Source organism: Rattus rattus, chromosome 2, assembly GCF_011064425.1.
Source record: "Rattus rattus isolate New Zealand chromosome 2, Rrattus_CSIRO_v1, whole genome shotgun sequence".
In the NCBI taxonomy this organism is placed as follows: domain Eukaryota; kingdom Metazoa; phylum Chordata; class Mammalia; order Rodentia; family Muridae; genus Rattus; species Rattus rattus.
In genome coordinates, this window is record NC_046155.1 from 124676599 (window position 1) to 124702270 (window position 25672).

Consider the following 25672-nt stretch of genomic DNA (forward strand, 5'->3'; position numbering starts at 1 on the left):
AGTGGAAGAGGATGTGCTTAGTCCTGCTGTGACTTCATGTGCCAAGGCAGGTTGGTACCCATAGGGGACTTCCCCTTCTCCTCAGAGAAGGTGTACTGGAAGGAGCATGTGAAGGTGGGACCGGGAGGAAAGGATGGGAATCTGTGATCGGAATGAATGAATGAATGAATGAATGAATGAATGAATGGTGTGATGCTGTTTCTGCCATTCCAGCTCAGGCAGCAAACAGGAAGTTTAGAATTTCAATATCTTGGCAGCTCGTTGGTCCGTGAACATAGGTAAAATGACCAAGTTAGCATCAGACTGTCCATCTAAATACAGATTTAAGTCCTCTTCTTACCAAGCATTGGGGTGGAATTCATAGTGAACTTCAAATTCAAAGGAGTAGGGGGAGAAAAAAAGAACAGCTCTACCAAGGCTTCTCCTGTCCCCTTTCTCCCTGGCAGAGTAGATTAAAGGCAGTCGTAAGATATTTAGTTGTTAACCAAGGTTTCATGGGGTCAGATCCCATCAGTATAGAAGGGAGATTTGACTTAATAAAAGCACTTGATTCGCATTCAATAGATGTAAGATAAAGTCTTGCAATCCTTGGATAGCAGAAGTTAAACTTAGGAGTTTGCTTAGGCTTTAAAGGCTCTTGGACAAATTATATCTTCAACTTCTGGCTAAGGGAACTAATTATAGGGCATAGTGCGAGGGTTAAGATGATATGAATAATTATAGGGTGAGTGTTCAGCTCTTTTTTACATTTTCTTGGTGGTTAACTATTTTGATGCTGTTAGTTGTTGGGAAACCAGTGAGTGAGTATCTTAGTTAGAGTTTCCATTGCTGTGAAGAAACACCATGACCAAGGCAACTCTTACCATAGACAATATTTAATTGAGTCTGGCTTACAATTTCAGGAATTTAGTCCATTATCATCATGGCAGGAAACACGGCAGCATGCAGACAGACATGGTGCTAGAGAAGGAGCTGAGAGTTCTACATCTTGATGGGACTGCAGCCAGGATAGACTGTCTGTGTCACACTGGGCAAACCGTGAGCATATATATTACCCCAAAGCCCTGCCCTCCAATGCCACACTTCCTGCAACAAGGCCACACCTCCTCCAATAAGGCCACACCTCCTAATAGTACCACTTCCCGTGCACCAAGGATATTCAAACCACCACACTGAGATAGTGTAAATTAAGTGTATAGAGAGGAATAGGCTAAGTTAGACTTATATAGCTATAGAAGTAGCCTGGATACTGCTATTGTTTCTTAGTATGTCAGTAATAATTATTCTTTTTGGAAACAAAAACAAAATGTCAACATGATGGGAATTTTATTTCGTATTATAAAGGGATGAGACAGATACATACTGGCTAATTGTATGTCAACTTGATACAGTCTAGAGTCATCAGAGGAGGGAGACTCGATTGAGAAAATGTCTCCATAAAACTGGGTTGTAGGCACACCTGTAGAGCATTTTCTTAATTAGTGACTCCTAGGGCATAGGTACCATAATGGGTGGTACCATGCCTGGCCTGGCAGTCCTGAGTTCTAATAAATCAAGCTGATCAAGCTTTGAGGAGCAAGCCATTAGGCAGCACCCCTCCATGCCCTCTGCATCAGCTCCTGCCTCCAGGCTCCAGCCCTGCTTGAGTTCCTGCCCTGACTTCCTTCAATCATGAACACTGCTGTGGAAGTGTAAGACAGATAAACTCTTTCCTCCTCAACTTGCTTTGGTCATGGTGTCTCACCACTGCAATAGTGGCCCTGAAACAAGATATAAACTAATTGGTAGAAAGAAAGATAAACACCAAGGCTGTAAATAAAGTGTAAATGACTAAATTTGAGTGGTGTCATATTTGGGCAATATGGAAGAATAATGATTCAGGCAGAGATCAACCTGATGTACAGAGCAGGTTCATCCAGGACAGCCAGGGCTACAAGGACAAACCCTGTCTTTAAAAAAAAATTATAGAAAAGAAAAAAAAGGGGAGACAGTAAAGGAAAAGAAATATTGGTTGCTACTTCTGTGGATTGTGGGTTTCATTTGTGAATAAGTAAAGGAATGATAGCTAGTGTATTTATCTCTAATCCGACTGGAGCTGAATAGTGTAACTATGGAACTTGGAAAGAATAAATAACAGATAATCGTAGCGGATTAGTTGGTATAGGAGAGATTTAAATCAACATGTTCGAGTATAAACCCGATGACCTTACTGGCATAGGATGAAGAGAAAAGGTCCCATGGAGATTTTTTAATTTTTTTTTTTTTTTGGTTCCTTTTTTCGGAGCTGGGGATCGAACCCAGGGCCTTGCGCTTCCTAGGCAAGCGCTCTACCACTGAGCTAAATCCCCAACCCCTTAATTCTTAACTATAGGTCCAACTCCTGTCATTCTAGAAATAAAAGGCTTAAACCTCTATAATTCACTCTATCAACATAACTTTTTACCAGACATATTTCTATAGGTATGAGAGAATAGTGGCTAAAATGTTGGAACTAAACTATGTCATATACAGGATGCCAAGGTTAATGGAAGAAAAATATTTTCAGAGTAAATGTATAGGTTGATCATATCAGAAGTGTAAGTACTGTTAGGTCTCCAACTGGGGACAAATGGCTACCTGAGGTCCCTACTGAACATATCAAAGCAGACCTGGTCACTATCAATCCCTACCTATTACAGGTCCCTCTGGCTGGCATACCCTGCCCCCATCCTAAACTTTCCAGCCCTGGGCCTGGGCTGCCCTTCCCCCAGCTGTCCTTCCCTATATAAACCAGCCATTTTGCCTGTACCTGCCCCTTTTTAGCCTTTTCTAATCCTTTACCTTCCTAGTCATCCGGTCTCCTGGTCTCTAGGTTCTCCCTTCCTCCCTTTCTTCACATGGCCCAGCTCAGGGTCATGTGCACTCTGGACTCTCTCAGATATCCCTGCCTCTGACTGTTCACTCCCTTTTATCTACAATAAAACCTCACCTCCATGATACCTAGGAACAGTCATGTTCTCTTTTTTTATTTCTTTTTTTTTCCCATTCAGGTATGATACTCAACTTCATAGAAAGGGTCTGTTAAAATCAGGGTTTTATTTATATTTATTTCTGGCTAAAGAGGGGAATGAGCATAGCAGAGGCATTGCTAAAAGAAACATGAAGCCATGGTTATTAAAACACAGCATGCCACTGACAACACAAACACTGCACCAAAAGTTAGCCCAACTACCAAACTTTACACATGTTTCAATAATAACTCTAGGGGCCGGAGAGATGGCTCAGCGAGCCCTGGCTGCTCTTCCAGAGGACCTGGGTTGAATTCCCAGCACCTACATGGCCGCTCACACCTGTGTATAACTCCAGTTCCAGGGCTTCACACTCTCGCACATACATACATGCAGGCAAAACACAAACACGCATAAACTAAACATTAATTATATAATCATAATCATCATCTTTACATATCAAAGTTCTCAGCTCTCTGTTCCTCCCAGTTCAAGAGACAGCCACAGCCCATAGACAAGATGATGAAGTTCGGTGTGAACGTATTTGGCCATATTCGACACCTGGTTACCAGAGCTGCCTCCTCTGCATGTGTCAAAGTGGAGATTGTTGCCATCAATGACCCCTTCATTGACCTCAACTGCATGGTCTACATGTTCCAGTATGACTCTACCCATGGCAAAGTCAATGGTACAGTCAAGGCTGAGAATGGGAAGCTTGTCACCAATGGAAAGCCCATCACCATCTTCCAGGAGTGAGATCCTGCTGACATCAAATGGGGTGATGCTGGTGCTGAGTATGTGTTGTGGAGTCTACTGGCGTCTTCACCACCATGGAGAAGGCCAGGGCCCACTTGAAGGGTTGGGCCAAAAGAGTCATCATCTCCACCCCTTCGGCCATTACCCTCATGTTTGTGATAGATGTGAACCACAAGAAATATGGCAACTCCCTCAAGATTGTCAGCAATGCATCCTGCACCACCAACTGCTTAGCCGCCCTGGCCAAGGTCATCTATAACAACTTTGGCATCGTGGAAGGGCTCATGACCACAGTCCAAGCTATCACTGCTATTCAGAAGACTGTGGATGGCCCCTCTGGAAAGCTGTGGTGTGATGGCCGTGGGGCAGCCCAGAACATCATCCCTGCATCCAAGGCTGGTGCTGCCAAGGCTGTGGGCAAGGTCATCCCAGAGCTGAATGGGAAGCTCACTGGCATGGCCTTCTGTGTTCCTACCCCCAATGTATATGTTGTGGATCTGACATGCTGCCTGGAGAAACCTGCCAAGTGTGATGACATCAAGAAGGTGGTGAAGCAGGCATCTGGGGGCCCACTAAAGGTCATCCTGGGTTACACTGAGGACCAGGTTGTCTCCTGAGACTTCAACAGCAGCTCCCACTCTTCCACCTTTGATGCCAGGGGCTGGCATTGCTCTCAATGACAACTTTTTAAAGCTCGTTTCCTGGTATGACAATGAATATGGCTGCAGCAACAGGGTGGTGGACCTCATGGCTTACATGGCCTCAAAGGAATAAGAAACCCTGGACCACCCACCCCACCCCAGCAAGGACACTGAGAGCAAGAGAGAGGCCCTCTGATGCCGAGGAGTCCCCATCCCAACTCAGCTCCTGACACTGAGCATCTCCCTCACAGTTTCCATCCCAGACCCCCATAATAACAGGAGGGGCCTAGGGAGCCCTCCTTACTCTCTGAATACCATCAATAAAGTTCACTGCACCCACAAAAAAAGAAAGAAAGAAAGGAAGGAAGGAAGGAAGGGAGAGAGAGAGAGAGAGAGAGAGAGAGAGAGAGAGAGAGAGAGAGAGAGAGAGAAAGAAAATCTATCTATCTTCTGTCTACCCATAGTATGTCTTAGCTTTAAAGATAGACACTGCCTTGGAATAAAAGGATAGACAAAGGTATTCCAATCAAATGGGACCAGGACACAAGCAGGCATCTGTATTCCAATATCTGACAAAAATAGACTTCAAATTAAAATTAACCAGAAGAAACAAAGAGGGACACTCCATTCTAATCAAAGGAACAGGTATTCAAGAAGATATGACTATCTAAACTCAGGGGCACACAATTTCATTTTTTAAAAAAAAGTACTACCAGATTTAAAGACACAGATTAACAATCCTTTAATAGTAGGTGATTTTAATACCCCACTTTCTCCAGTAGACAGGTCATCTAGATGAAAACTAAACAGAAGAACATCAGAATTAATTGACACCATTCAACAACTGGATTTCACAAATAGCTACAGAATACTCCACCCAAATATCAAACAATACACATTCTACCCAGCAGCACACCGAAGCTTTTCCAAAATAGATCACATCCTGGGATGCAAAACTAATCTTTACAGATTCAGAAAGATTGATATGACTCCTTGTAGCTTACCTGACCGCACAGCAATAAAGCATGTTGACAGACAATAAAATTGTCAGCAATGAGTCAATCTCTAATAACTACAAAAACTCGTGGAGAATGAACAATTCACTGCTGAGTGATGGACGGGTAAAAGAAGAAATAAAGAAAAAGGTGAAAAAGTCTATGGAACTAAATGCAAATGAAAACATACCACAGGCAAACCTGTGGGACACACTGATCACCATCCTGAGGCAAAGTTATAGGCATCTAAGTGTCTGCACTTAAAAAAAATAGGAAGAACAAAAAGAAATGACAAGTGATATAACTCAAAATTTGAAAAAAAAAATAAGAACAAACCAAATGCAAACCCAGTAGAAGGCAAGAAATAACAAAAACAACAACAATAACTAGAGAAGGAATAGATGAACTAGAAACAAACAAACAAAAAATCAATGAATCTAAGACCTGTTCTCTGAGAAGACAGAGAAGACAGAGAAGACAGACAGACCCTTGACCCAACCAAAAGCAAGAAAGAGAGGACAGAATTAAGAGAATCAGAAGTGAAGAGGGAAACATTACAACAAACACTGAAGAAAACCAGAATATGACAGGGGGCTATTTTAAGACCTGTACTCCATTGAGCTGGAAAACCTAAAAGAAATGAATGAATTTCTAGATTCAGCCAGACCACCAAGATTAAACCAAGATGTCAACAACCTAAACAGACCCATAACAAAGGAAGAGGTTCTCACAGTGGTAAAAATCCTTCCAAGCTTTAAACACACAAACAAACTTGCCAGGCTCAGAGGAGTCATAACAGAATTATGCCAGGTATTTTTTTTAAAAAAGCTACAGCCAGTCTTTATTTTAAAAAATTAAAAAGAATAGGAGGAGGAAGAGAAGAAAAAAGGAAGAATGAAAGGGAAGAAGATGAAGAAGGAGGAAGAGGAGGAGAGGAAGAGGAGGAAGAAGAAGAGGAAGAGGAAGAGGAAGAAGAAGAAGAAGAAGAAGAAGAAGAAGAAGAAGAAGAAGAAGAAGAAGAAGAAGAAGAAGAAGAAGAAGGAGAGGAGAGGCGGAGGAGGAGGAGGAGGAGGAGGAGGAGGAGGAGGAGGAGGAGAAAAGGAAAGAGAGAGGGAGGAGGAAGCGAGAGAAAGAGGATCCCTCCCAAGCATCTACTACCCAAACCAGGTAAAGACAGAACATCAAAAGGGAAAGAAAACTACAGGTCAGTATACCAGTGAACACAGACTGTCCCAAAACTAAATGGAGTGTGGCTAAGATACCCAATGTCGATCTCATGGAGTCTGTGGTTCAAACTTCTAAGGGTGCTCTGTGAGACGTCGGGCTGTGGCTACACAAACAAGACATGTTAAAGGACTGCTCGTTTATAAGGTGGGATTTTAATGGTTATAGTTTTAAATGTTTCTCTGTCTCCATCTGAAGAGGCCAGGGAACTGGATACTCTGTGTTGCTGCATGAAGCCACAGGACACAGAATCAGGCTTCCCCATCTGCCCAGATAATGTTGAGTCCCTTTGCTCAAGAGACAAAGGGTCAAGAACGGTGTTTCCAACCCTTAAAGCTGCTCTACTGTCTGAAAACCAGGGAAGCCCTGGTTGGACAGTCTCAGTCTGGGATGAAACGTGTGCCCCTTCCAACTGCAACTGTGTTTTCAGCCTGACTCTTAACTAAACCAGGAAATGAGTGTGGCGAAAGAATGCTGACACTTGCTTCTCTAGACAGTAGGTACTGACTCAGACCGCAGGGGCTGAAGAGCTGTTTCTGCAGGTTAAGTGCTACAAGTTTGCCTCTTCAAGCATGAAACAGGCAATTTTTCTTGTCTTTATTTTTTCTTTTATGAGATAATATTTTGCAAGTATCCCCTGCTTTTTGTCATGGTAACCTTCTTCTGTTTCTTAAGTCCTGGGAGTATAAGACTGGGCCATCTTACATGGTTCAAAGATGTGTAATTGTTTTAAGTAAGTCTTTTTAGTATACTACAACATCTCTTCGTGTTTAACTATTTTAATCACATTTTACTAAGAACAAGAAATTTCTCTCATGAAAGTTCATTATAATTATCAAAAACAGGAAGCTGGGCAGGGGGAGCCACTCTGTTAGCAAATGCTTGCCTTGAGAGCATGAGCACCGGAGTTTCTGCCTCAGAACCAGGAAAAGTCGGCATGGTGGTGATGCCAATAATCCCTTTGCAGGGACAGTGGATCCCTGGGGTTCACTGACCAGCCATAATTAGCTGAATTAGTGAGCCCCAGGCCACTGAGAGATCGTGTCTTAAAAAGTAAGGGGGAGAGCTCCTGAGGAATGACACTGACCTCTGGCCTCCACCCACGCGAACACAAAAGAGCAATGCCCTACATCAAGCCTCCGATATTAGACAGTTCTGGATTGACCTCCAGGGGGCAGCAGCGCCTCGCTCCTGACTCCCGCCTTCCTTGGGCGTGGCTCCACTTAGTGCCCCAGGCTCTGCAGACAGCTGGAGCAGCTTTCAACAAACTGCACTTTCCTGGGGATGGCAGCTGTGCTCCCAGCTGCTTCCACTGCTGTGGTTAATCTTTTCCGTCTCTGCCACCTCGGATCAGACATGCCTTTCTACCTCAGCCAGGGATCCTCACAGAGCCCATGGGCTGTCTGAGAATCTTGCTCCATTCTGTGTGAATCCTGATGTTCATTGCATTAAAAGTTACAACTGACCTCTTTATGTAATTTTAAGCGTGTGAAGGGGGAGCAAATGCGTTTTATATTCCTCTGACCCATCATGGACTCTGCCAGACAGCCTCCTCCCTCCAGACAGCAAGTAGCTCGGTGCAGATAGGAAGGGCATCCGTGTTTTTGCTGATGATGGGAGCAGGACAAGTGATAGGAATGTGGAACCAGGGGTTGCTCCATACCTAGGAGTTTCTCCACATACCCAGTCATTCCTCAGCCCTTCTGTCAAGACCCACTTCCCAAGGTTGGCTTCCGTGTATCTTAGAGATCATGGGAGTTAACCTGTGTCTCGCTGCTCTTTGTCCAGGAGGCGTGAACAGCCCGTTCTGTCCCTGGAGCCTTTCAGACCTGAAGGACTCAGAGGAGAGGCAACTGGAGAAGCACTGGCAGCTGTCATGTGGCTCAGCTACTTGGAAGGCAGAGGTGGGAGGAGCCTTGAGCCCAGGGGAGTAAGGCCAGCCTGTGCAGCATAGATGGATCCCACCTCACAAACAAAGGAGAAACTAAGCACAGAGTCGCAGGCAGTTAAGGGTAGAAAGACCCAAAACCTGATCAGTTGCTACCTTTAGGAAACCTCAGGCCTTGGGGATAACCAGGTTGCTGGGGGTCTCAGTACAAACACAGCACAGCTCTAAGATGGGCAGATGAAGATTTTCTGTGTCACTAATGGTGATGTGTGATGTCCTGAGGGTCCCTGTGGCTCTTCAACCTTGGCTGGGGAAGCCAGGTGATTATTCCTTATGCAGGAGTCTGATATAATGAGCAGCTCCTTACACAGTTACCTTATGCAGGACTCTGATCCGGTCCAGGACTCCTAGGCTGGCCCTGCCCCCTCATCACTATGGAACCTCACCCCTCTCAAGCTACATGGTTACATAAGACTGACCCTTCCCAGGTCCTTTACCCATAAAGTCCCAGGATACCTCTGCTTTTCCCAACCTCTTACCATTCCCTCCCTGCATGTTGCTCCCAAGTGTCTGGGACAAAGGGTTAGTGACCTAAAAGCCTCAGGTGGACTGAGACACTCTGGGCAGTTAAGCTGACTCACTGATGACGCCTGTTGGCTGTCAGGGACCAGGATGCCCTCTGTTGGTACCCACCACTGTGAGGCTGCAGGGGAACTGACCAGGGATGAAATCTTTGTCCCTTTTATGCCATATACAACCCCAAGGCTCCAGAACCATGTACAGCCCCTACTCCCTCAGAGAGATGATGGCCCTTCAGCTATCCTGATTAGAGAACAATTCTGGCTCTGGGGTAGGGGGCCTGTTACCTGGGCCCCATCCCAGACCCATTAAAGCAGAGGAACTGAGGCAGGGGACTTCAGTCTTAACGCTCTTAAACCTCCTAGGTTGACTCTGATGTACAAACAGAGTGAGAGCCTCTATGTTAAACTCTGAAAGGACAAATGCATTGGAATCCTGAGCTGCATCTGGAGGCTGCACTTGGTGACTGCGTTTTACTGATTTTCTGTAGTTATCCAGACTGTGGATCATCTGGTGTTTCTGATGGTATAAATCACAGCAGGTCTGTGTCATTCTTTGATTTGAACACTAGTTTCATAAGTGGTTGAAGACCGTCCTTTCCCCTTCCTTTGTGACAGTGACACCAATCTACAGTTCATGAGACTCATGAAGAGCAGAGAATGTGTGTGAATGTGTGCATGTGTGTGTGTGTGTGTGCATGTGTGTGTGTGTGTGTGTTCAAGTATACACATGGAGGCAAAAGTCAAGATTATATATTTCTTTCACTTACTCTCAACCATAGGTCTCTTAAGACAGGGTCTTTCATTGAAAAAAAAAAACAAAAAACAAAAAACAATCATTTCCTAGGCTGGTGGCCAGCAAGCTGCCAGCACCAGTTGGTCTTATCTCTGGGTTGGGGCTACAGATGTGCCATTTTACGGGGCTTCTCCTAGCTGCAGGGGATCACACCCTCACTTTACCCATTAGTGATGCTGTAGACTCAGTAACAAGGGGGGAGCCACCTTCTTAGACAGACAGACAGCCTTGAGCCAAACAATGGACAAGTGGGCTAGCCTCATGTGCAAAGACCTTGCCCTCTCACCCTTCAGCCCATCTCCTCTGTTACACTAGAGTGACCTCTGACCCCAAGTTCACACTTGAGAGACCAAAGCACTGCCACAAAGTGCAGAGTTTGGGCAAAGGTGTCCGTGGTTGTGCTGATTAAACCACAACACACAGTGACAAAAACCAGTCTACCCTGTGGGTACACTCCAGGAGGCTGAGTCAGGAAAGAGTTATGACAGGGGCCCTGTTCTTGGCCAAAGCATCGAGAGTACCAAGAATGGCTCACGATTGTATAGCATTTCCAAGAAATAGGTGGAGCTTTCTAAAGAAGTTGTGTGCATCATCTGTGAGGCAGTATCTCAACCGGTAGCCCAGGCTGGCTTAGAACTGTCAAGCTTATGATTCTCCTGCCTCAGCTTCCTAAGTGATGGGTTACAGGCCTGGGCCACCACACCCCCTCTCCAGGTTTGTCTTCACTTCATCTTCCTCATCAAAGTCACTGAAACATTCTCAGGTGTACTCACCGAGGTTCAGAGAGCTACAGAGCTTTTTCTGGGGACAAAGAGCTCATCGGGGAACCTCTGCGGTTCAGAGACCTAAACTGTCTTTTCTGGGGACACACAGCATGTCAAGGGCCCCCTGTCTCCAATGTGCAAATACTACAAAGTCAAATCCATGTGCTATGGTAGAAAGGGCACCAAAAACCCTGGCAAGGGGAACCATGTTGGTGAGGGAAAAACGTGGAGGGCTGATAGCTGTCTGAGGGGACTAGAGTGTGGGAGACTCGGGCTGAGGTAGGAGACCATTTCTGCTCTAGGATACGTTCACAGAGATGGATATGGGTGTGTGCCTATAGGTGTGTGCACCATGTGTGCTCCTGATACACACAAAGGCCAAAAGAAGGTGCTGGGTCCTCTGACACTGGACTTGCAGGCAGCTGGAAGTCACCGTGTGGGTTCTGGGAACAAACACTGCTCATAACCTCGGAGCCACGGCGCCAGGATGATGCCTTCTGAGAAGCTCCATACATGGAATGGTCGCTCCAGTCTGAGTCGGTGACTCAGTGGCCCCTTGCTGTTTGATGTGCACCAGTCTGCATGCTGCTGATGCTACTGACGGTGAGAGCCATGCAGCAGTCACACCCCGGGCCATGGTAGCAGAGGCATCAGGCCCAGGACCTTGGCACCACCTCCTTGGGCTATGCTGAGTGAGGGGTGCCCAGGCTAGACCACCCAACTCACACAGCTGCATCTAACCAGCACATACCTACTCCTGTGTTTACAGTTCAGGGTAATGGAAGGACAGTGGCCCATAGGGCATTAATGTAACCATGAGGAACAACTGCCCTTTGTAAAACTGTGACCCAACAGTCACTGGGTGAACCATGAATAGCCTCACATTGCTGATATGGCTGGCACTTGCCCCTGGGGTCCCATGGTGCACAAGCCTGGCCAACTGAATGCAACTGTTTTAACACAGGGACTTGGGCGATGGGGTGGGGTGGGAGGTAAGAGCCTCCTGCAATCCACAGGCAGCAGGCACAAACAGGCAGACTCTGGATCAAGAACTCACATAGCCAAGGCAGCATCAGAACCCAAAGGAGGTCAAGAACTTCCTCACTTTTATTAAGTTAGAAACTAATAAAAGCAACACCCATGCTCAGGCAAGCACCAGGGCTAGGTCCTCTGTGCTGTGCAGACTGATTTGTCCTGGTGGCAGAGTCCATGGGCCAAGAGCCTGCAATCCTCCAGCAAGGCTGACCCTGAGGTGGAGTGGAAAACCAGCTGGACCTCAGGTGGGAGCAGAGTGTGACTAAGTCACTCAGCTAAGTACCAGGCTGAGCTTCCAGGAGCTTGATGGCTGGCCAAACCGGTCTGTACTGTGGCTCCACTTCTGTCAGGAGCAGAACCCACTCTGGATGCTCCATCCTGATGCAGCGATGGGAAGCCACCCACTATGGAACACTCCCCATCCTGGGCTGGAAACCAAGAGCACTAGACAAACACGGGTGAGCGTGGAGTCCACACTGGCATCAGAAGATGGTGACTCTGCAAACCTAATGCAGGGGACATTGGGGGGAACCCTTGAGAAACACATTCGGGAAGTTTCTTCGGATCCGTCTATCTGAGCTCAAGGAACACACAGGCAGGACTCAGGCTGTCAGCTGGGGCCGAAGAGGATAGCAGGTGTGATGGGAGCCTTAATGCTAGGCCCACAATGACAGAAATCCAACCTCCCTGCAAACTGCCGTGACTGTGGGGTCCCCCTGCCATTCAACTCATGTCTGATCTCTTAGGGGACATACAGGACACAGGACAAGGCAGGTGGGTCTCCACAAAGGAGCCCAGTACATTGGGAGGTATAACCTGCTGCTCTCCTGTGCCTCTAAGGAGGGCAGGCATCAGGCCCCTACCAGCTCTCGGGGGCCTAGAGTCCTGCTGGGGAACCCTAAGCAGTGTCTGACTGGTCTCAGGCATCTGCCCTACATCTAAGGAAGCTTCCGGAAAGTCACCTCTTAGGGGGATGAGCTCATTCTTGGCAGAGGGCACACGGATGATTTCCTCTTGACCCTAGCAGTCTGGTATCATCTGCTGATGGTCCCTGTGGGTCCCACCTGAGGCTGGGTGACCCTGGGGCTTCTGTCCTTATAAAATATGTCTTCAGCTGGACTATGCTTCCGATGTCCAGGACACTGGAGCACCATCCCCAGCTCCCACAGACAGCCCTACAGTCAAAGGCTGTGCTGCTGGGGCCAAGGGACCCCTGCTCCTCCCTGTTTGCCACTGCCAGGCCTGGGTTGCTGGTGACCTCAAGGCTTTGAGTGAATGTCATATCCACTGGCCCAGGGTGGCTGGTGACAGCCCACGCCTCTGGACGCTTCTCTCCACACAAGCCTCTGGCAGCTTTGGGAACCGAGTACAGGTGACGCTGGAGAACTTCATTTTGATGCCTAGAGGTAAGGCCTGCTGGAGCTGCTGCTGCCGGGAACTGGTGCTGTCAGCTTCTGGCCCAGGCAGGAAGAAGCACACAGGCTGTGGGGTAAAGCAGAGGGAGAAGATGAATGCCTACACTACCCTCCTAGCCTGGCCAGACTCAATAGCTCTCAGGGCTAGGACTCAGGCTGTGCAACAGCTACCAGTGTGGCCCTCCACAGTTGAGGAACTAGAGCTACCATTTGTAGCTCTCATCCTAGCTAAATCCTAGCCCAGCAGACTGTGTTCCCTCTGTCTGTGGCTCTGAGGAGCCTCTTTGCTACAGGAGGAGACCCAGGAACAAATGCAGCTAAGGTCCCTAGGCTGCATCTGCCCTTAAGAAACTTCAGACTTACACAATCACAATCACATGGTGGTTGCACCAGGAAGTGCTGAAGACAGAGAGGGACTTCTAACGTGAAGATGGGAGCTGGGATCTTTATTTTTATTCAGGTGTGGGGTATGGGAAGAACTGATGAGAAGACAGGAGTTGACTGAAAGGGGAAATCAGAAGGAACATAATGGCCTGGAGAGAAAATGTGATGCTTTAAAAATGTAAACAAACATGGACCAGTGAGACAAGACAGGCTCAGGAGATAAGACGGGTGGGATGAAGGGCAGGTGACAGGCTGTGGACAACAAGAGGCATGCTCTTTTGTGACCTGGACAAAAATTCACCACAACCTCTAGATGCCAGGCCATGGGACAGGGTATTGGGACGTAGTAGTGAATGTGGGGGGACTGTCCGTTTGGCCATGAACTCATATCCCATGCTGCATCCTCAGTCACTTGGAACATCAACGGTTGCCTTGGAAATGATGGTGGATGTCTGTCTACCTGCCCAGAGGATGATTCAGGAATCAGCCCCCACTTGCTGAAGGCTTCATGGAGGATGTTCCGGAAGCAGAAAGGAAACACTGATTTATTTCCTGGGGGTCACTGCTACAGCTGAACCTCAGTGGCATCCCAGCTAAATCCTAGCCCAGTCCTAGGTTGCCCCTAGGGAGGTTGTGGCTTAGCATCTGAGTCTAGGGAGCGATGGTGACGAGGCTAACATCTGAGCTGATCAAGTTCAGTCAGCCTGCAGGGCTGGCAGGGGAGACAGGCGTGCAGGGCTAGATGCACCTCCGCTACAAGGGGGCGTAAGGCAGAGAGGAATGCCCATGCTGCCTCCATCTGACTGACTAGGGATGCTCATGGGCTCACAGGTTCCGTGCGGAACTATGTCCTCATGCAGCCACCACAGGAAGCAAAACCTATGTAACCTGTCTGCTGGTGTGCAGTTGTGAAACCCCCAATACAAGGAACTTCTTTAGTTCTGTGTTTACAAACATTAGAGGAAAACTGTATGTCAGTACTGAGGCTCTGTGCACTGCCACGGTTCCTAGAGCCACAGGGATACTGTCATCCCCAGGTCCTGAATGTCCTAGACACTGGCAGGGCAGGGAGGCTGCTGCCTCTCCTGCAGGGTCCTGAGGTCCCTACCAGTCCTAAAATCCTCTAAGATTCTTAACTCCCCGTGGCAAACTGCTGGCCCACTTGGTCCTGCCTCGATGTTACTACAAAGAGCTAAACAACAAGGACTGGGGGGTTTCCAGCAGCTGGGGGGTTTGCAAGACAGACCTAGCTGGCAGGAGAGTGTCACAGGGAAGGACAATGTTGCACCAGGGCCCACCCCATCACTCTGCATGCTTACATGCGCAATGGTTGATGGGAGCCATGCTCCCCAGTTCCTGTCATGGCTCCAGTGAGTGACTGTCCTCTGGCTCACCCCGAGGTCTTAGACTGTGCCCCTAATTCTGTCAGTTTCTTCTCTGTAGCCTGGTGTTCCTCATCGGTGACACACAATCCTTCAGCTGAACAGTAGACTCACGCTCTCCTGTGACTGGATACAGTCTACCTGTGCGGTCCTCCTGGTTCTCAGGACTGGAGGAGGCCCTGAGTCCTGCTCTGGGTGTTTCTTTGTGGTAGTATCAAGATAGAATAAAGCGAGCCAGCTGTCTGCCATCGTGAAAGGTTGGTTGGTTGGGAAGCAAGGAAGAATGTGGAAGCTTGGGGCCTACGTAAGTAGCTTTGAGGAGGCCTCACAGGGAAAGAAAAGGACAAAAGGGCATGTATGTTGCACTGTCACTTCCTGGGAGCCTTTCCAGGTGGGGGGAGGGGGCGGTGTGGCAGGGGTGTCCCATCAAGACTTGAAGTGGATGCCTGGGATGGAGAAAGCAGGAATGGGGGCAAGAGGGAGTCACAGGGCCACTGAGCAGGGGCTTCAGGGACTACTGCTGGTGGTCCCTCAGCTATTCTGGAGCCCATAAGGATAGACATAGTAGATCTACAGAAAGCAGGCACAGGTGGAGCTCCCAAGGAACAGGGATGGTGGCACTTCTCGCCGGGACCGTCCTAATGGTTGCCTGTCAGAGGCTGAGTCAGCAGGGCGAGGGTTGTTGGAAGGGGACAACCCGGCTGATGGGTTAGTGCTGTGACTCCCCTACTGTCCCTTCACAGGAGTGCGCATGGAGGGGGGGGCCATGCTGCATTTTGGCCCCTTCTGGCCTTGACTCTAGTAAGTGCCTGGCCCTCTCCTATACTGGGCCTTCCCACCTCCCATACCACAGGCCATGGTCCGGAGCTGAATTGAAGCCACAGGCTGTGGAGACTGAGAGGTGGAGAGGCTCCCAGGGAGTGACGGGCATGTGCAACCTAGCAGCTGTTTCTCGGGCTGCTCTGCCTGGGTCTGCCTTTGACCTGTGCGGAAAGCTGATGGGAAAGGACTGTAGAGAACAGGAGCACTTCTGGATCAACCTCGGGGACACAGGCCAGGTCCTTCCAGATAGAGGAGAAGGTGCTCTGGTGGCCAGACTGCCGTGACCCCCAAGAACTCAGGAGGCCTAAGTCCACGGGGATCGCCATTTTAAGAACATGTACTGGGATTGAGTGTAGCTTCCTACCTCAAAGCAGGCCAGTGACTAAAGCTTGTCCAGGACTCAGGTCACTAGCTGTCCTTGACGCATGGGAGTCACAACTGTAGGGACAGGTCAGGGACATAAAAAGACCTCCCAGCATTGAGAACTGTGTCTAAGCTTCCATTCCCTTTCCCCAGATCAGAACACGGAGACTCTGGCCCAGGATCAAGCCACCAGGGTGTCAGTGGCAAGAGGTCCTGAGTCTGCCTATAGCAGATCATGTGCAGGACCAGGTTCAGCCTAGCTGCCCCTCCCTCTCACAGGACAGCGACAGGGTAGAGCCTCTGCTGGAGAGGGTAAAGCACCTGCCCACTTCCGGAGGCAGAAGTAGGTTCAGGTTACAGAGGTGAATAGGGCCATGGACATGAGGAGACTTTTAGCCCCAAGATGACTCCACCTCACAGGTGACATTGTACTCAGGTCACCAGTGACAGGAATAGACAATTAGTAGAATGCCATTATCCTCTGGATCTTGCTCCCCTAGGGACCTAGACACTGACTGCTACCTTACTCTGAGAGCAGAAAAGGGCCTGAAAGTCTTGAGAGTTGAGTCCCGTTCTGACAGCTTGGAGCCAGCTGCTCATGCCTAGACCTGAAGTGAGCTGTAGAGGCTCAGCAGGACCTGACTCAGCCTGAACTCAGCTCAGTGCACAGCAGGCCCAGCTCAGGAGCACTGTCTCCCTCTGCAGCCTGACTCAGGTTCACTGAGGCTGAGGATGCTTCCCAGCGCAGTCCCTTCCACCACAGGAGCACAAGGCACAAGGCCAGCAGGGAGCATAGAGGCTCCTCTTACAAGGTCTCCTCACTTTTAGCAGGCCTGCACTCCAATTCTCCCTTGGCCATGGGAGTCCATCCCCCACGCTTCATCCCCAGAAAGAACTGGGGCAGGAGACAAGGGCTAGTACTGAGCTGACTTTTCTAGGACCTGGCCATAAAAACCTCAGACTCCTACAAGTTAACCATGCCAGCCCCTCCCAAGGACACACTAGCAGGCTGGCCTAGCACCCTCCTGTCTGAAAAGGGCAGCACCAATGCACTCTGCTGTCCCTTCCTGTCCCCAAGCTCTCTGCTACTATTGACCTGTGTCACTTGCTTCTCTTCAGCCAGATTCGTGTTTTCTTATGTGAGTGACTTAGTTCACTCAAAGTACTGAGCACAGCAGTGGGGCTCACAGACGCCTGTTCTGTGGTAAAGCCCCCTCTAAGGATCAGAACAGCCACCTCACTTCATCAGAATGGCTGGTGCTTTACATAGGCCTTCATCCCTACACCTCACCCAGAAGACAGATACTACACCTCTCGCACTGACAAGCCCATAACTGTGCCAGCAGAGGTAGGATATGAAGAGGCTGTCTGTCCCTAAATCCCATTACTGTGATGCTCATCAGACCCTCCCTGGGAGATGTGACAATCATTACCAAGAGCAGAGATAAGCCAGAGGGGTTTCCAGCCCTCCTGAGGGCTCACCTGGCTGGGCTCTAAAGCTGCCTTTCATGCAGGCAGATGCTTCCAGGTGCTAACAAAGGCCGTGGGAATGAGAGAGTAGGGCACGGTGGTGATGCAGTTCCATGTGTCTGAAGTAGGGTCATAGCAGTCCAGGGTCTTACACCTCTGGGTCCCAAAGTAGCCTCCAACCACATACAGCTTGTTGCCTGAAGCCACGGCATGACAGGACATGCGTTTGGCCGTCATGTCCCCAATCCGCGTCCACTGGTTGGTCTCACAGTCGAAGCGATATGCTGAAGCTGCTGTGTACTCTGTGTCACCGCCCATGATGAAAATCTGGCTGCCCAGAACAGCAGCTGCTGTGTATCGCCAAGGCTGGGGACATTCTGCCTTGATTGTCCACCGGTTGTCCGAGGGGTCAAAACACTGGACTTTGGACACCATGTCCCGGTGGATGCTGGTCCCTCCAAACACAAAGAGTTTCAGCTTGGCACTCACCACAGCAGCATTGCTGACACCGTCTCTCATTGGGGCCACCATAGTCCACTTATTATCCCCAGGGTCATATTTCTCAACTTGTTTCAGGGAGACAGAAGGAGAGGCAGGGAAAATGCCTGCTAGGGATGTATGCCCCCCTACCACATAGAGACAGTTTTCCAGCTCAGCTGAGCCATGGCCAAAGCGAGCAATCAGCATGGGAGCTGCCTTAGACCATTCCTCATGGACAGTGTCATACACCCAGACATCCTTAGAGACCCCGTTCTCAGAGCCCCTGCCTCCAGTCACGTAGACCTTGCAACCAATCGCTGAAGCGCTGAACTCCTTCCGGGGCTCGGCAGATCGCCTTGGGGATAATCTCCTTGGCTTTGTGGTCCACTTGGTAGATCTTGTCGCACATGAAGGTCTGGCCTCCCAGGATGAGCAATGTGTGACCTGCCTTGCGAGGCCGGGCAAAGGGACTGGTGACCACGCCATCGTTCAGCAAGATCTTGGTCTTGCAGCGGAAGGCCTCATCTATGATGAGTTTGGTGCACTCATCCGCCATGAGGAGGGCCTCTCCGGAGACGGCTTTCTTCAGACAGTCTGAGGGCAGCAGGGCCAGTCGCACATTGCGCAGCAGCAGCGGCAGGTGGGCCTTCCTCTGCTCTAGGTCATGCTTCACCCACTGCAGGATGGCCTCAAAGACCACGCGCTCATCCTCAGTCTCCAGCTCGTCTCTGGAGATGAGGTCCAACAGTGTGTCCCTAGAGAGACTGTTGAAGTCCTCACTCTGCCGCACCGTCTCAAAGTGTACCAGGGACATTCGGCATGAGAACTCGTAGAGCCGCCGGCACTGGTGAGCATCAGACAGCACCATCATGCCAAGGCAGTTGGAGGGGGAAAGATTCTTCTCCAGGAACTCGGCAGCTGCATCCCGGACGTCATGGAACTGCAGCATGTCACCAGCCTCCAGCAGCGACTCTGCGTTCTCCTCATTGATGACGATGCGAGAGGAGTAGGCGAAGTCCAGGAGCAGCTCCAGCACCTCAGGGTGCAGGTTGTCCTGGAAGTTGACCGTATCATCCCGGCTTTCCCGAAGGCCATGGCTGAACATGGCCTCAAAGTATCGGCTGGAGGCAGCCAGGACTGCACGGTGGCAAGGAAAGGCTCGGTCGCCAGCCCAGAGAGTGACGTCGGTGAACATGCAGTGCTTGCGCAGAGTGTTGAGGTGGGCCAGCACACAGTCAGGGTGCGAGGCCTTGTGGAAGACCGAGATGTTCATGGAGCCTGTGCTACTCCGCGACTTGCGGGTCTCGTGAACGCTGACTGACATCGTGTACCCACCTGCAGGGGGAATGACACTGATCAGTACGAAATCTCCTGCCCACAGGCCCTCTGGACAGCAAGCAACCTTTTCACACTCAATTCCAAGTGCCCCAACCTCTTCCTTTTCTCCGTCCAGCTCCGTGCAACCAAGCCTTGCTCCCTGCATCTCCAAGGATGTTGCAGGCAAGAAGGCCCTGGGCTTCACTCGGTCCCCCAGAGACTAGCTTTGCTCTGCCTGGACACACATCTCTAGCTGTACCAATTTCCCTCAATAAAGTACCAATGAAAGCAGTTACTTTACAACATTTCAAAGTTACAAGAGATGAACACTACATTTACAACAGCCAGGGCCTTCCTGTTTGCTCTGCAACTGTTGCTGCCACTGTCCTGAATGAAGAAAGTCAGGGATCTGATCTCAGGCCATTGCTGTTTTGTTGGTGGATTTGTTTGGTTTTAGTGGTTTGAGACAAGACCTCAAACCCTAGTAGAGCTGTGTACCTCAGACAAATAAACCTGCCAGCCTCTGCCTACCCAGTACTAGTATTAAAGGTGTGCGCTATCACACCCTAAGCCAGAGTTTATAATGATTGTACTATTTTTATAGTAAAATCACATTGCGGTTTCTAGCTCAAGTATGTTGGATATAGGTCACTCCTAGAACTGCAGGGAAGGACTTCAAGGCTGAGGTGCTAGAATACACCGAGGCAGTGACGCTCAGCCTGGACACCTTCCCAGTCCCACAAGAGTTCTCTGGAAGCAGAGGTCAGTGTGTGGCACACACAGTTTGTGAGAACCCTCACGAAGCAAAGGAATCTAACTGGGTATAAAACACAAGACCATGGCTGTGCCAGGGCCATAGGTTATCTCAGACACCAGGGCTCACACAGATGCTCCCCGTGTCAGCCCTTTAGATACACTTCTAACACTTTTATTCACTCATGCAAGCTGGGCCTTGCTGTAAATAGTGCTGGCCTGACACCCACAGGACCCTAGCTTCCAGATCCCCATGCCACAAAAACAAGACACCCCCTTTCCCTGCAGATTAAGGACTGCTTTACATTTAAAAGTACAAATGAAGGCAGGAGATGACACAGCAGTTAAAACACTGGCTATTCTTCCAGGGGACTTGAGTTTGATTTCAAGTACCCAGTGGTAGCCCACCACCACTGGAGCCCTCTTGCAGACCCTGAGCATGAACGTGAAACAGACACAAAATATGTAGGCAAAGCCCCACACAATATGAAAGAGGGCTGGAGAAATAGCTCAGCCATTAAGAACAGTGTGCTGTTCCTGCGGGACCTGAACTTGGTTCCCAGGTAGCCCTGGCTTGGGAACCCACACTCATGTGCACATACCCTTACGTACGCACACTCATAACGGTAAAGAGAGCTGCACATTTGTCAGCCAGCACAGTGGCACAGGGAATAAATTAGCACTTGGAAGGCAGGCACAGGTGGAACTGCATTTCTGTGAGTAAGGCAACCCTGGTCTACACAGAGTTCTGGGACAGCCAGAGCTACATGGAGAGACCTTGTATCAAAAAAGACACTGTCTCAAAAGCAATTAAAATAGAGTGAATCACAGCTGAATAAACATTATTTTGGATATTTTTTAACACTGGATGTTTTTCTTGAGATCAGACTGGCCCTGAACTCAGATCTTGCCCCTGCTCCCTGAGCAGTGGGGTTAAGGGTATATGACACTCAAAGCAAATTTTTATGAAAAGATTTCATTTGCTTGAGGCAGGGTCTCACTCAGCACCGTCTGTGGTGGCCCCTGAAGGCTGAACCACGCACAGGCACAAGCCACAAGGGGCTCTTCTGGGAAGGCTGAAGTCTGCAGAGTAACAGTACAATGTGTCCCCGTCTCAGCTTCATGGCTCTGAGCCCACACTTCGTGCCCTGCCTGCCCCACATATCACCCACAGCCTGTCATGGCTGTGGTCTACAATGGCCAGAGGGGCAGGGCTGGGTAAAGCAAAGATTCCTCTTCAGGTCACCAAATGTCCTGCCTTGACTTTCCCAGGAAGGCTAGGAAGGAAAGCTAACACTCATCCGTGACCTCACAGGGCAGGGCACAGCCACTTCCAGGACTTTAACACAGACAGGTGGACAGCCTAGCTTCCATCTGCTGCTGGGGTCAAGATCAGCTGTGCTGTGGTACCCTCTCCTGGGTATGGCCCTGACGTCATACCCCATAAAGACCCGTGAGGTCACAAGTGAGGCCTCCATACTGGCTCACTCCCCATCTTGCCTGCACCCGAACTTAGGAAGGGAAGGGAGGTAAGAAATGCCTTGGAATGGGCAAAAAGTTCACAGATCACAGACTTTCTTTTTTCAATATAGGGCTTCACTGTGTAGCCCAGGCTAGCCTCAAACATGCAATGCTCAGCCTGTGGCTGCTGAGATAACAGGCAAGTAAAACCACACCCAGCTCCATCATAGACCTATGGCAAGCATAGAGAAGAAGGGTGGGCACATTAGCCTCCATAACAGATAACCCATTCTAGGATGACTGTGGTGGGAACTGGGCAGTTTCACCACGGATCGGTGCCATCGAGACTGCTGTGTTCTACAGTAGGGAAATCCTGGAAGAGTTCAGGCCTGGGACAGAGCTGGGCCTTTCCCCGGGCAGCTCTGCCTTCCCAGGGGCAGAACATGGCAGGAGGGAAAGGTCAGGGCTTCTGAAACCCAACCAAGGATAAAGCAACACTACAAAGGACCAGCGGGGGATCCTGGTCAGAAAGGAGCCAACTAGTAAGTGACAAGTCATATGTGGTGACAAATTTTGTAAGTAAAAATGTAAAGAAAGGCCAGGTGTGGTGTGCACACCTCTAATTCCAGCACTCAGGACGCTGAGGCAGGTGGATCACTGTGAGTTTGAGGCCATCCCGGTCTATAAAGTGAGTCCAGGAAAGCCAGGGCTCTGATACACAGAGAAACTCTGCCTCAAGAAAAAACAAAAACAAAAACAAAAAAGAACAAAGGAAAACAAAAACAACAAAAACAAAAAACAAAAAGAAGAGTCAGGCCTGGAGAGATGGCTCAGCGGTTAAGAGCACTGGCTGCTCTTCCAGAGGTCCTGAGTTCAATTCCCAGCACCCACATGGTGGCTCACAACCATGTGTAATGGGATGGGATGCCCTCTTCTGGCATGGAGCTGTACATGCAGACAGAGCAATCAATAAGCATGAAATAAGTAAGTAAATCTTTGGGAAAAAACACATGAAAACAATACCAGTTCCCCCACTGCATTCCTCACTCAGGTCCTTGTACTTTGCTCCTCTTGCCCCTCCCACCTTCCCTCCTGCTGGTCTGCTCTCTCCTCACACAATAAATCCCTTCAGGTCCTGGCAAACACGCACACAGGTAAAAGTAAATCTCTGGAAGGGAAAAGTAACACTGTCTGTCTCTCCACTCCCACCCCAGTGCCCACCATTCCTGGACAGTTCACATACAAGTTCTAATCCCGAGACCCAAGTACAACCTGCTTTGGTCAGGACCGGTGAGGAAACACTGCAGCAGCCAACACCCCTCAGATGGCAGTGTCTTGGCGGAACCACATGCTTGTGGCAAGCGTCATCTTATTGACACCACTTTTGGGTCACTCCCAGAGACCCAAAGAACTGTCACCATGCCACCAGTTACTGGGTCAGAGGGAAAACCCGTGGCACTGCTGATTAAGAGTCTGACCCAGAAGGACACACCATTCCTAGCTCAGGGGCCAAAACCAGTCCCACAACTTCACTGCCCAGAGAAAGCCAGGAGTTATCCTGCCATGTAACTCAGATGAGAATCCGCAGCTCAGGGTAACTGCTGGTAGACAGCCTGTGTGCTCCCTCATCTAATCCGGCCTCGGCCTCCAGAGCAATCCTATCTGCACCGGTTGGGAAACCGGGCAGAGACATTAGCACATTTACCCAAAGGCCCACAGGGACGGGCGCAGAACCAGGGCTCTGGCTTCTCTGTGAGCCCAACACAGCAAGGCCAGGGAAGATAAGGCATTGGACTCGAGATCTGACACACTTCCCTGAATCAGGCTGGAGAGGAAGGCCTCAGCCTGGCATGTCACTGGACTCAGGGATCAAGACTGCTGTCTACACACAGAGCAACAGCCCTGCCCCACCCCCAGGCTCTATCCAATGAAGCCAAGTAACACTGAATTGTGTCCTGCACCCCAAGACATCCATAGCAGCAGTGAACTCACTTCTATCCTGAGCTGGGTGTCAAGTCGGGACCTGCCTCAGGTCACTGCTTTCTGCATCCAGAAATGCTACCTTAGGGACAGGATGGGCCAGCTGCCCAGTTAGAGTTGTCCACTAACCCGAGGGGATGTGTGGAATGGGCCAGCTTCTCACCAATGCCTGACATAAAAGCTATGGGAGCCACACACCCAGCCATGTGCTCAATCAAGATGCTCGGTGCACACCTCTGCCTGTGTCCTGCCCAGACCAACACGCACTCAGGAGCTCTGCCATCAAGGACAGAGCGACAGTAATGAGTGAGACTGAAGGTGGTAATCTCTGAACGATACCCCTGAACCCTGGCATTTCCATGTAGTGAGTGCAGGGGCAGGCTGGGTGCTACTTAAGGGCAAAAAAAAAAAAAAATTCTTAGGACACACAAAACACAAGCCAGCCTTTTCTTTCCTCATATAAAGTACATCCCAATAGACCCAGGGTACTCAGATGTAATGGGGGAGGGCTCTGGCTGCTGTACCAGAAGCCCTGTGTTCAGTTCCGTACTCACTTGGTAGCTCAGACCATCATAACTACAGTGTCAGTGGCTCCAGTGGCTCCTCCTGGCCTCCTCAGGCACAGGGCATGCAAATGGTGCAGACGCCACCCAAACAAGTAAGGAATAACAGGCTGTGGCTCCAGCTGTCTGCAGAGGGCTCGCACATGAACAGCCCTGGGGTGATGTCGGCACTTCATAACCTGGGATGCGATACACTGACACTCTCAGAAGAGAATTTACAGGCAACAGGATCAGAAGGTGCAGGTCACCTTTGGTTACAACTGAACTATCAACTTTGTGTCACAAAGATGGCTCCGTGGGTAAAGACGCTAGCCACCAAGTCTGAGGACCTAAATTTGATCCCCAGAACCTACATGACGGAAGACGTGAACCAATTCTTGTTAGTAACTTTCTGATCTCCACATACATGTACACAAGTACATGTACACACACATGCACACAAAGTACATAAATGTTAAACTGAATGGCACAGGCCAATTCTGGAGGGAAGTGAAAGGGTTTAGGAAGAGGCAGCAAGAACAACTACTGTGAAGTACAGACGACCATTTCTAAATGGCTACAGTGGGGCTGGGCACACAGCACTACCTCACCCCACGTAAACACGAAGACTCACAGCCATCACTCACACTCCATCATGCTGACCTCCACCTCGCACTACACGCTTTCCTAACCCAGTCTCAGGTGTTTGAAGGGTTTATATTTTCATATTTACTCAAAGCCAAGTCTCACTGCCTTGGCTGAATTGCTGTTTTCTCCTGAGATAAATTCTTGGGAGAAGAATGGCGGATGCGCCATTGTCTTCCACGTTCTGTTTACCGGGCCGTGCTTCTGCCATGCTTCTGCTGTCCCCTCCAGCAAAGTGGCTTCTTCCAGCCATGAGAGCTAGCATGGGCTCAAGGCCGTCAGGGAAGACAGCAGGTCGTTCAGCTGGCACAAGCCACTGCCTGCTCGCCTCTCCAGTCTCGGGCCCAGATCTCCACATCCAGCTGTAGTGCCAGATGGGAGCAAGGCCAGTGGAGAGCACCATTACTCCAGCCAGAGGAAAGCAACCTGAGCTTGCAGGTTCTCCGTCTGACAAAATCATTTCCTTCCCCTCACTTAGCCAGTGAGCCAGAGAGGGAACCGTGCACCGCCCTTCACAGAACACTCTGTAGGGCTGTAGGGCTCACAGGTACGTAGATACTCAGAAAGAGGCTGCCCCTCCTGCAATCTGGCCCCACAGATAGAATCATTAAGAACACACTGGACGGGATATTAAATTCTATGAGCCTCCTGGAGTAAGGAATACACAAGACAGAGAAAAAACAAATGAGATTAAAATCCCTGGTCATTGCCCAGGAGAGGGCTGCCTTCTATCTCTAGAAGCCTAGCTTCCGTGAAGATCATTCTGCCAATCCCAAAGACCACACACTCTCCAAGCCTCGCCTTGCATGCTCACTCTTAATTAAAAATGTTTATGTATTCATATCTATGGGGTTGGGAACATATGTGCCAGGATTTGAATGTGGAAATCAGAGAGCAGCTAACAAACACTAGTCCCTCCTTAAACCATGTAGATCCCATGGATTGAATTGTGCTCTTCAAGCTCTTCAGGCTTGATGGCAGGCACAGTTAACCC

The 25672-nt window shown here is 49.5% G+C and overlaps 1 protein-coding gene and 1 pseudogene across 1 annotated transcript in view; one reads left to right on the forward strand and one right to left on the reverse strand.

Moving 5' to 3' along the window:
• The first annotated feature begins 3506 nt into the window (after window positions 1–3506).
• On the forward strand, window positions 3507–4529 carry LOC116894280 (annotated as a pseudogene).
• An 8378-nt stretch (window positions 4530–12907) lies between these two features.
• Klhl25 (kelch like family member 25) overlaps window positions 12908–25672 on the reverse strand; it is a 24133-nt gene continuing 11368 nt past the window's right edge. Inside the window, 3 exon segments of the mRNA XM_032893405.1 lie at window positions 12908–13146; window positions 17513–18332; window positions 18334–19315. Coding sequence (XP_032749296.1) covers window positions 17537–18332; window positions 18334–19304 — 1767 coding nt within the window. The 5' untranslated portion in view covers window positions 19305–19315 and the 3' untranslated portion in view covers window positions 12908–13146; window positions 17513–17536.